General features: G+C 36.4%; 2 protein-coding genes across 2 annotated transcripts in view; both read right to left on the bottom strand.

Moving 5' to 3' along the window:
• Nucleotides 1-12,609, bottom strand: part of LOC129943324 (U-Kazal-Dg21.2-like) — a 219,569-nt gene that overhangs the window by 47,674 nt on the left and 159,286 nt on the right. The window lies entirely within an intron of this gene.
• LOC129943321 (peroxidase) overlaps nt 1-12,609 on the bottom strand; it is a 102,917-nt gene that overhangs the window by 41,372 nt on the left and 48,936 nt on the right. The window contains exons 3-4 of the mRNA XM_056052664.1: nt 6,252-6,331; nt 6,092-6,182 (exon numbers count right to left, since the gene is read on the bottom strand). Coding sequence (XP_055908639.1) covers nt 6,092-6,182; nt 6,252-6,331 — 171 coding nt within the window. The remainder of the gene's footprint in view (nt 1-6,091; nt 6,183-6,251; nt 6,332-12,609) is intronic.

Raw genomic sequence — 12,609 nt, 5'->3', positions numbered from 1 at the left:
ATTGACATATCGGGTTGTTTATGAGGCCCTTAAACTTTTATACATATTACGGGAGAGAAGTTTTGCATACGATGTAAAGGAAATTGATTTGTTTATAGTATATGCAGTTTTCAATATTGGAAAAACAATACTGAGGTTAATTTTATCGCATATGCTTTCTTCTAACCATTTCTTACAAATAAGTTAGTGCATGCTCCTAACCAAATTTTCTCAAGTTGCTTTTAAAACTTCGGTATACAAGCCAACTGCTTCAGTGGCTTTGTTAGACTTAAGTTTAGATAGGGCAATCTTTACTTCGTCTTAGTCGGGAAGACGGAATTGTTGGCTTTCGTCGTCTCTATTGAATAGATCATTTTCCCTAACAGAATGTTCCTTCTATATCCTCAGCACTGACAGTGGCTCCACATTCGTCTTTGCAGCCTTCGATTCTAGGTTTATGTACTTGTGTAGTCGTCTATAAGAAATAGATCATCTTGCTTGACAGAAAGGTTCCTTACATATCCTCAGTATTGACAGTGGCTCCACATTAGTCTTTGCAGCCTTCGTTTCTAGGTTTATGTACTTGTGAATTTTGTTTCACTTGATCATAAAACGTTCGAACTTCATTCCTGCTTTTAAACCTCTTAACATCTTCGACCGCACGCTTCTCATGCTCTCTCTTTTTTTTCTTCTGCGAAATCAGTGTTTCTGTTCTCTTCTTCTCATAGATCTCGTGAGCTGTGCTTTAGTCCTTCTATGTGGCGCCGCTTTGCATGTTTGTTGTTTGGCTGCATTACTCGCCCAAATTCCTGATCAAGCTAGGGGTTTCTCGTTGTTTCCAGCACATCAGAGGCGGCTTCTTTGATTGCATCTTGGCAATGATGCCACTGGTTCTCGGTAAATTGTGTTGGCAGTAGAGAATTTCGAAAGAAATTACTTGTGACGCGGTCGGAAAAGGATTAGCCCATTTATAGATGTTTGACGTTATATCTTGTCCCAGCATTCCTCAAGTCTGGAAACTCCTAGTGCTTCCTTGGCTACAACGAGGAAGTGCTTCGAGTCGATATTAGCTCCTCGGAAAGTACGGACATCCATAATGCTAGAAGCGTGTCTAGCGTCGATAGCAATATGGTCAATCTGGTTGACGTTAGTTTGTTTTGGATAACTCCAAGTTCCTTTGTGGATGTTGAGGTGTGGTAAATGCGAACTGGCTACGAAGACATATCAATTCGCAGCAAAGTTGATGAGCTTGAATTCATCATCGGAACTGTTATGCAGGCTATTTTTCACGATTATTCTACAGAAGATATCTTTCCTTCTTAGCTTTCCATTAAAATCCCCTAGGACAACTTTAATATCGTAGCTAAGACACAGCTTATATTCTTTGCCCAAGAGCTCGAAGAACATATCCTTGATGTTTTCATCCTTTTGTTGGGGCGTACATATACTTGAAAATATGTATTTATGAAACAGGAATAGTTTTGTTCATCTCACATTTTAATTTTAACTGAAACTGTTTCTAATGTTAGTCAATTTTTCATAGTTGACAGCTTTGAGGTTTCAATCGAATCATCTGCCACAGTTGACGACAACTATTGCAAACCGACATCAATATTTGATTCATTGTATACTCTTAAAATAAATCTTATATAATCGTTGCCATGTTGAAATAAACATAAAGTATGCCTCCAAATGTATAAAGATTAGATTAGAATAGCAAGTACTATAGTTTTACTAGCTACGCATATGCTCCTAACAATAGCTCCAAGCTAAACATTCTAATCCACCTGAAGCGTGCTTAAATCCTGACATTAATTACCTGCCAACCGAACATTGGTTGGTATGGCTTCTACTTCTTAACTTCTAACTCTATTACATTACTCAATGACATATGCCGTGACAAATCTAATTAAGAAATTATATATTGCTATTGGCAAATAAATCAAATCTTGATAATTGCATTGTCACCGCAGCACAGTTTGCCTTTCAAGAAAAGCTAAAACAAACGTTTATTGTGTTTTATAAAAATAGCAACAACAAATAAGGCTTATAGAAAGACATGTAGTTGAGTGATGTTTATATCTTATAACTGTTGTATTGATTGTTTGACAATAATGGTTGCTGTTAAGTTAACTGATCTTAAAAGTGACAAACAGCCAATCATTAAAAGTGAGCCCACTAAATTTCAAATCGTGTCACGGCTAAATAAGATTCTGTGAGTAGATAAATAACAATGTGCTAACCATACTTTTTAAATGCTTTGATGTACATAATACCTAATAAGTATAAGAAGTTCTTTCCCTCGTTAAAAATGTTAATTTTGTTTTTGTTTATGGGAACTTTGAAAACTCTCTGTTGCTTCAAATAATTGTTTAGAAATGAGAGTGCTCGCCGAAGGGCAATTAGGGGGCACCTAAAAGATGATAACCAATTTTAAATTTACTAGTATATTTTAAATTTACTATCATGGGACCATTTTAGTAGGAACTGTTGTCCTATGATGGACATTTTGAAAGACCACTTCTCCAAATTATAAAACAGTGATGACAAAGTGAATTCCGCGGTAAGGGAGATAGAATCACTCAACCTAGGCGAAGCATTCCGCCTAAGCCAACTCGACGAAGTAAAGATAACTTTATCGAAACTGAATACCATCAAAGCTGCTGGAGCTGACGGAATAGCTGAAGAATTATTCAAATCAGCAGGCGATGGCTTGATAAGGAGTATACAGCAGTTGATATGCAAATATGGTCGGAAGAAAGCTTGCCCGATGAGTGAAATTTCAGCATAGTTTGCGAATACACAAGGAAGGAGACCATCTCAATTGCGTCAACTACAGAGGCATCAGCCTCCTGAACATCGCGTTTAAGACCCTTCTATCCGTATTATGTGAACGTCTTAAGCTAGGTCCTTATCAACGTGGCTTCAGAAAAGGCAAGTCCACCAATTACCATAAATTCACATTACGGCAGTTTTTGGATAAAACCCAGATACTCTTTAAAGATTTTAAAGAGAGGGGAAAGGCTTTACATAGCAATGTCTAGTTTTGGCATCCCAATATCAATATTATTCATATTATCATTTGTGCTAAATGACGATGGAGAATTCGCGCTGCTCCCTAAAGGTTGGAAACAACTTAACATTCTATGTCAAAAAAGGCTTAAGACAAGTTGTGCCCCATTAATGCGATTTCCTTAACATCGTCCTGAAAAGAATAGTGCAGAGCTCACACGTCAACACTAGAGGCACAATCTTCCAAAGGTCCATCCAATAACTTGGATACGCCGATGATATCGACATAATAGAAAGATTATACTTGGGAGCAATAGAAATGGCAGTGTTCAGTTCACAGTGATGAGGTCAGCATCTTCGACTGTCTGGTGCACGTAGATATTAGCTTTTTGTAAAGTCTTTCTCAGCAGTTCAATAAAACGTATCCTATTGCTTTCATTTTCAAGCAGCTTTTCTTATGTACTTTTTAACACTGTTTCATCATAAAACACTACATCAGAAGAGCAATGGGCCGCCCGTCGAACTCGTTCAAAATTGTTGTTGCTCTTTCTGTCTTCATCAGGGTAACCATAAAAAATGACAGCTATATCTTGACCGTAATGATTATGCAAGTATTGAACATAGCTATCAGCTATAGCTCCCAAAGAGGCTTGTTCGCCAAACAACTTTTTGTAGTAAATGGCCACAATCAACCACGGCATAATGGGATCCCACGGGTATTTCATCCTCTGTAATAGGTGTGATTGATGTGTATAACGAAAATTTTGTCCCCTTACGCATACCCTTTTTTTTGGATAAAAACATAACAAACGGTGACAATTCGAATTTTAAAAATGCTTTGCTATGCATAGCCTGTGAAAAAGCATAAGATGATCTACAACAATGCTGATGTTCCCAATTTTGGCGGTATTGTTAATAGAAGCAAGCGTGACTACCTTTTCTTCCGTTTGAAGACATATGGCAATTTACTTCATCACTTCCCATAATTCCTAAATCTATTTACATTATGACCTCAAGTTTAGGGATTGGATTGTGTTCTGAAAGCCTCTGAGAGAGCTTTGCTGCACCTTCATTATCACGGGCTATTCGAGTAGGCATGTTGTTCAGAGGATGCTAATGATATTTCGCAAAAATTTTCAATTTCAGGACAAATGTTTTGGAGATGTATCATTCCAAGCGTCCGTCGAGTGAGCACTCCATCAGTTTTTCCTCTACCTGTTGTCAATTTAAAAGACTATATCTCAGAGTCTATTAGACCTAGTAGAACCAGTTTGGTCTTAAACTTTAGATATTTGACTCTACTACAAATGTTATTTTGTCAAACATTGGCTTTGGATTAACCATTTACTTGGTATCAAGCTAAACTAAAAAATCTGTACTTTTTACATTTTTGAGAAAAATTCTCAAAATTTAAAGAGCTCTATCTCGGGAACAATTAGAGATAGAAATTTCGTTTTGGTCTCGAATTGTAGGTTATTTAATTTAATTTAAAAAAGTTATTATCTTTGTTTTTCTCAAACCAATACTTTGAAAGATATTTTAAAAACGCAAGAAAAAGCCGTACAATTGAGCAGTTTTTTTCAAGATGGCGGCGCTCGCGGTGGTGGGGGGAATTATAAAACTTGAATTTTTCAACAGCATGCCAACGCAAACAACATATCAAAAAATGGAACTACCTTAATTTATGTTACCATTCGAGTTTTATGGTGACAATTTGACTGGCCTATGATGTTAATGAAGCGTTTGTTTTGGTAGTCATCGTCAAACGAAGATTAACTTTTGCAAATCTCTGCTATTTTCGACTTAGAAGGGAAAAAGGTAGTAAGTTCCGCATTGAAGTCTCTGGGGGAGAAGATACATTGATGTACTGCTATACGGGCTGTACAGCGACACTAACCTAGTTAAAAGAATAAAAGTCCAATAAACGTTCCAGCCCGGAAGGTCTTCGAATCCAATCCAAAGAGACGGCACAGAAGAGGAAATCTGACTCAGATAGGGCACGCAGGTGGAAGAGGATCTCAACCAACTTGAATTGCAAAACTGAAGTCAGCTAGCTAGAGATCAAATTGGCTGGACCCTTAGAAAGGTAAGTAAGTTACATGCCAATATTCAATTGATATTTTTAAATATATTTTAAAAACCTGATGTAATAGAATTGCTTAGACGTTTTGTCTTTTCTGTTGAAAACCGTTTTAACATACATATTTTAGTTTAGTGTTTTTTTTTACATTTTTCTAAAATAGGTGAAATCTAACAGCTTTTAAAGATTATTATGCACTAAATTAAGAAATACAAATATTTTAACTGAATATTGAAGAAAGGGATTATAGATTTGAAAAACCATTAAAACTTCTCCAAAAATTTAGAAAGGCTCAGAAAGACTTATATACGAGTACGTTTTTTTTTAATTTTAAAGAGTAAAACCTGACTAAATTAATTTTGAAGTCGGATTTAAAATAAGGGCTCCAAAACCCATTGGAAAAGTACAATTTTATTCCCAGTAAGAAAACCTCGTTGACCAGTGCTGTTATATTTGCCGTCAGGATGAGTTTTTGTTTCTGGTATGAGGAGTTCCTAAGATATAGCTAAAGGGGCTGTATTCACGACAAAAACTTTCTGCAAACTTTACCTCCTCACTTAGCCTATTTTAAGACCGCTCATAACGCAAGAAAGAATTTGTCCCAAGAATTATGTAATACCGAAATACTTAACTATCGAAGGAAATGATTGCACAAATCGATTAGATCGTTCAATCACATAGGTCTGTTTACTGTGCTGTCGCGTTTTGACAGCTGTCAACTATATTGAAATTGTTATTTGGTTTATTTTATTTCAGAGATCTGGGTACCTCTAACAGCAGTTTCTTCTCTTCTGTTCTTTAATTTACAAAATAATATCATTTATGTATAAATAAATCAAAAACAAAAACTAGGTAAACTTAAGTAAACTTTATTTTCAACGCCCGAGGTTTGAAGCAACATTACGTTTTGAAAATTCTTAGTTCGCGCTTTATGACATATGTTATCGTAAAATATTGTCGTAAATCGGTAGGGAGCCGACAGTGGTTTAGCTAATACTATATAATATATAAATAACTTACGTTCTTGCTAATTGTATGGAAATATCCAATAATAATTCTCCAACTGTTGCAATATCTTCGGTCTTCCATTCACCTTTTGGTGCTGAAACATCTATATAAATTTTTATAAATTAATTTATAGTATACTAAATGTAATAAGTCATCATAAACTTTTACTTACGAATTCTTTTCCTTGCATCCAAGTAAGCTGCATTTACTGCATCATATGTTATACAATTGTTATCGCCATGATATGGATTTCTGTTAAATAAGATATAAGAAAAATTACTTTTTTATTGTGGATGTTACTTTCTATATTTATCTATAAAATGCAAGTGTTTTCATAATGCCTCAGACAACAAAAGTAAAAAAGACTCGAATCGATTCATCCAAATGGGATTCTCCTGTTCCTATTTGATTTAGTTTAAGATTCACTGTTGATATGTGTTATTGGTACAGAAGGTTGCTTGACGCAAAAATATGACTCAAAAGTACTTGCGCAAAATTCGTAATGATAAAGGATGATTTACCTAATTTTAAACGGTTTTGACATCTTACTATCTCTTAACAATTTAAATACATAGATTGGGTGGCGCAACAGTCAGTTGAGAACTAGGGACTTACAACTCTCAACCATTCCTTTAGTTTTAAGCCGAGTCCGAACGGCTAATTAGAGAAAGCACTTTTCATGACAATAATTACTCTTGGAGACAATTCCTCACAAGATGCAGAACCCGTAAAAAAACCCAAAATCACTGGCTTGACAGTCCAACGCAGTAACCGTCATGCCACGAGTACTGACAATTTGCTAAAGTTAAAATTACGAAATGGCTACTTTATGTTTTGGCAAGTTGCAAAATTTATATAACATCTGTTCAACTATTCTTATAAGAGCAGTGCATGTTCCAGTCAAAAATTGGGAATTGCAATAAATAGGTCAGTTTAAAAGTATTTGTCACTGGCTTTTTTAAGACATTTGTGGATGCTCCTTTTTTAACAAAAGACAATTAGTTTACAATTTTGGAGTCCCTTACTAAATATTAATCAAATTGCCACACATGTCATGCCAGCGGTCTTGCGTTCAATTCCTGCATGTGCCATCTAGAGTCCATTTCACTGGTACTGGCTATTGTGAAGAATTGACTAATCATCTGACGTAATTTTTACCTCGAAAAGTGCTTTCTCAAATGAGCCGTTCGGATTCACTTGAAATTGTTGGTTCCCTCCATCGTCGACAATATTATCCGCACCAAGGAATGGTTGTTCGAAGATCCAAAGGAAAAACACGAGCCCCCAATTTCCACATCGCCAGAAATAAAGGATCTGGGACTAGGACTAGATCTAGAGACTACCTGTCACACGAGATGAGAACAATCAGCAGCACAGTACATGACGACATCGAACACCATTGCAAATTAGGCGATACCTTCTGAAGCGCCTGAAAAAACTAATCCCCGAATCCGCGCCGCACCTTCCAGTAAAGCTGAGATCGTTGTCGCAATTACAGCAATTTAGAACAATCAAAGGACTTGATGGAATTCCCGCAGAGCTTTTACAAGCAGCTCCAAGTGAACTGCTTCATCCGCTCATAAAAGAAGCCTGGACCACCGAAAGCTTCCCCCATGAGTGGACGAAGGGAATTATCATCAAGGTTCCAAAAAAAGGAGATCCTACAAAGTGCGAAAACTGGAGAGGAATTTCCGTTCTCCCAGCGGTTGCCAAAATAGTGGCAAAAGTTATATTGGAACACATCTGAGAACACTTTGAGGCTTCTGTATTGATCATATTAACACCCAGCTGATCAAGTAGTATATCTGGTTAGCTTTGCGGAGGAGAGGCATCCCAGAAAAACTAATTGCTATTATTAAAGCAGCATATGATGGATCCAAGTGTCACGTTCTGCAACGATGGTAGATTGTCAGATGATTTTGAAATCCGAAGCGGAGTCAGACAGGGCCGTATTCTGTTGCCAATATTGTTTTTGTTGATGATAAGCGATGTACTGCGCTCAGCTCTGTCCGGATCCAATGAACTTTGACATTCTATTTAAAGCACTTGTATTACTCGGACGATGTTTGCTTACTCTCTCATAGGATAAAAGATCTCCGTCAAATGACAACAAGTGTGGAGGGAGAAGCAGACGTTGTGGGTTGAAAATTAATAAGCCTCGGAACCCGACCATCCTTTCAAATAAATATTTTCTCACAACCGGTGGAAAAAGTGGAGAGCTTTCAACACCTTTTAAGTATCGTTTTCATCGAAGGCGGTACCGACGACGTCATTTGCTGCATCGGCAAAGCAAAAGCGGCGTTCGGTATGCTGTCGAAAATTGTTGGAGGAATAATTCTATCAGCTTATCTGTGCTTCTTTATGGGTGCAGCACTTGGAAGATTACTTCAGCCATAACAAGAAAACGGCAAACCTTCTTGAATAGATGTCTCCGTAACATCTTAAGGATTTTCTAGCCAAACCGTGTATCAAATGAGGTCGTTTATAGATGAACAGGTCAAGAACCTATAGAATTTATAATATGAAGACGTAAGTGGCAATGGATTGAACATACGCTTCGAAAAGGTAACGACGGCATTGCAGGCCAAGCAATGCAACGGAATCCACTCACACAAGAAGGAAGAAGAGCTGGGCGATCGAGAAGTACATGACGCAGGACAGTCGAGGCGGAATCAGCGTCACTAGGCAGCAGTTGGACGGAGTTGAAACACATATCTGGAAACCGTACACGATGGCCCGTAGAAGTGGCCCTATGCCCCTTAAGAGGTTCCCAACGGACTTAACAGGTCCGAGGACCTACGTAGGCATGGTTGACAGTTGAAGGCCCTTGCTCTCAACGAACTGGGAGAAGAAGAAGTTATTTTAGACAATATTTTTGTTTTACACATAATTCAAGTTTTAAGAAGTTTTAAGAAAGAACTACTGTAGATGAAAGGTTATGGCAGTTGTGGGAGTAAAATTAATAAAAAGGAAATAATGTCCACGAGTTTTTCTTTATTTCCGCCAAATTTTGCTTTCGAAAGAAAACTACCTGGATTTTAAATTAAACTAAATTTGAAATTCAGAAAACTTTGATGCCGAAACATGAAAAAATATTTCTGAATACGCCTAATTCTAAAATTTGCTAATGTTTGAACAAATAAATTAAATAATTTTCCCCAGATAAATCTTTTGGCATTCATTTATCAAAAACTAAACTTATGTACTATGTTTCATGAACCAGTAGTAGAGTCTTGATCTATAGTTTACAATCGAATTGTTTTTGGAGCTTACACTAATTTAGGTCTTAAAAGACTCTTCTGGCAATCTTCAGGCAAGGAAGAACATATTTTTGCAAATAACACACGTTTTAGTGGATACAGCGCTTCTTGAGTTTAAGTATAGTTTTGAATTTTAAATTAATCTTTTTAACTTTTGTCATACTTTTAGCACAAAATACACCAATATTTGCATCAATAAGCTATGCCATGGTTATCTGATGCAAAATATAAATTGCAGAATAACTGATTTTCTCGTTGTAGTAGGAGGAGGAGTTTATACGCTTTGGTTGGACTTAAAAGTCCTATCTTACAATCTCTACTCTCTGAATGCGTAAAATAAATCGAAGACCATCAAGTGTAAACATTTGGAATAATAATAAATTACTTCCAGAGCTTGTGCAAATAAGTTAGTTATAGTGAAAGTCGAAGTCGAAGTGATGCTTATTGCAAGTTAAAAGCCTTCTTCGGACATCATATGTCAATGGTAACAAATTATATATGTAACTGTTATCCGGTTTTGGTTATGATTTTTGGCAGACAGACATTTATGCGTAGCATGTTCAATTTTGAAAATGAAAAATTAAACGTAGGCGATAGTGGAAAGTTTTTGGTGAAAAGTGAATAATATTGTGTGAAGATTTTCACATTGTATATTTCTTTATTTTATTTATATTTGTTTAAAATAAAAGAGAAAAAGTATCGATTTAGGGGAGGATTGAATATTTTCAAAATTTACAGCTGTAATGCCAGAGGCTTTAGTTAATGTGTTGAGTTCGTCGTTTCATTTTCTCCACCACTCAACTTCTATCCATACCGAACCGAAGTTCACACGAAGAACTTTTTTCTTAAAACGACCAAAGGTGCTTTCATCCACTTTTGTCGAGGGATGGGAATGATTACGGTCTTACAAAGCTACTCGAGACTGGGCTTTACAACTTAATTGCTTTCTCAGTCCAAAGAAGCAGCGGTTAGCAAGACTGGTTCTTCGTTTGGTCTGAGTGCTAGTTTTTGGTTTTTCAATTATAACAGAGCTCAGATAGACAGAGTCCTTAACTACCTCAACTACCAACATGTTTACAGAGACGTCCCGTCGGTGTTGTCGTTTTGCCCACATCAACCCCTAAATCCATTTTTGCTGCCTCTGTTTCGATACTCACAAAAGCCTCACTGACATCATGTGAGTAATTCGACAAACCTTGAAAAGATAATTAGTCTAGTGTTGATAAGGACGATGTTAAGAAAATCACACGACGGCACATTACCTTGACAAAACCTTTTTTGACATCAAAAGGTTCGGTTAAGTTGTTTTGAACTTTTCTGGAGCAATACGAATTCTCCACGGTCATTGTACTCAAACGGATGAGTTTTGCAGGGATCCCAAAACTAGACATAGCTCTAAACAATTCGTTCCTGTAGGTACTGTATATGTGGCCTTGAAATCGACAAAAAGACGGTCATCTTGATGTTCTTACCTGTTTGCTAAGATCTATCGTAATGTGAATGTCACCTATCGGGTTTTTGGCGATAGGCTTTTGACACGCGATGGAAAAGAATATTAAGTGAGTTATTAGTGACATAGGGCCCCAAACCTGACCGAGTGGTCGATAATTGAGCCTCTCACATGGAATTTATTCGTTATCGTTTATCGACCACTTTCCCGAAACATAGTAGAAAACTATTATATTCATAATAAAGCTACATAATTGGGTGTAGCATTAAATATTTTTTCTTGAAAACCACACGTCGAAAATAACATCCTTTATGGTCACGAATACGAAAATAATCGAAGTACCTCTTAATTTCATGATATTCTTAAATAAGATGACAGAGATTCAAAACACGCCATTCGTTTCAAAATTCGCTAGATTGCTTTCCTCGAAATAACTTATTACATGTTTAGAGGGTAAGCATTACGTACCTTAACGTTTAAATCAACACCACTCTAAATACAACATTCACCATATTGCAGGAGCTTTTAAAAATTGTGTCTGGTCGTTTTGCTCTACACTAGCGACGACGACGATACCTATAGTTGGATTTCCGGCTGAAAGTAATCGGCCATGAAAATAAACGTACCGCATTCACATCACGTGAGCTTAACAGAGCATTTCACTTTCAGTCTCAAGGTGCACATTGCACATCAAAAGACATGAGCTTGAGTCTTGTCTGTGCCTTAGTTTACCATTTAAAGGTCTAGACCACATTAAACTTGTACCATTCAACTTGAGTTTCAAAGTTGCACAAAAATGCACAGCAAATACATTTGGGTGGGTATTATAGGAGGCACAAACAGTTCATCATCTAAGGAATTTCCACATCTGTGCAACAGGAATGAAAAAGTGTGTATATACTATGTGTGTGTCTTGAACTAGTTCAGACTCAACGCAACAAACTGCACTTTCCATGGTTTTTCTTTTTGTTTTTCTTGGATTTTACAGCTAGATCACAAGACTGATGTGATGTCCCAAGCCCCACGGAGGCATGCAGTTTAACTTTGGTTTAAGATAAGTTTAAAAAAGTGCAGTTTTTTTGAAGATAATAAGTTACATTTTTGAAAAATAGTTTTATCCAAAATCAGGTTTTACTGGATGAGCAAGTAGGAAAAATACATTTATTTTCACTAATATGAGGTATGAATGAGGAAACGTCATTTTGGTCTTAGACGTTAAACGTTAGACGAGAGAGTGCGTACCATCGCATCGTTGGCGGTGGTGGCGCAGGGTTTATCGTGTTGCAGTGCAATTTAATCATGAAAAGTGTTTGAAGAAATTTTTCTTCCAACCGTGTTTGGGGGAATTTTTGTTTTGTTTTTGTTATATTATGGACATCATCTATTAACTATGAATGCAACCTCTAAAATTGTTTAGGAAAAATATTATTATTTGTGACAATCACAGTTGGAATTGTTGTTTCCTGTTTGCCTAGTTGAGAGGAAATTCATTTTCATTTGATGTACTTGCTTGTAGAAAGTCTAGGATGACAATTATGTCTGAAGACGGTAAAACAGAAAGATTCATTATTATTATTTTTTTAAAACGTAAAACTACCTGAAAAGATAACAATAACTGTATACCAAGTTCATAAATTAAAACAGAGTTCCTCAGTCATTTTATCAATTAAGTTTTACAAGGCCAGTTTGATAAAGATTTGTTTTTCCAAAAACTTCATAAGCGAACAGAAAAGCTGAAGGACATGTTTTAAAAAATATTTATTTAAGAGATAATTTTTAAAAACTTGACTTAGGTGCTTTATTTTTTTTTTACACTTCAG

Source organism: Eupeodes corollae, chromosome 1 (genome assembly GCF_945859685.1).
Source record: "Eupeodes corollae chromosome 1, idEupCoro1.1, whole genome shotgun sequence".
NCBI lineage: Eukaryota > Metazoa > Arthropoda > Insecta > Diptera > Syrphidae > Eupeodes > Eupeodes corollae.
Note: the sequence above shows the minus strand (reverse complement) of the source record. Positions and strands in the feature narration are given on the sequence as shown.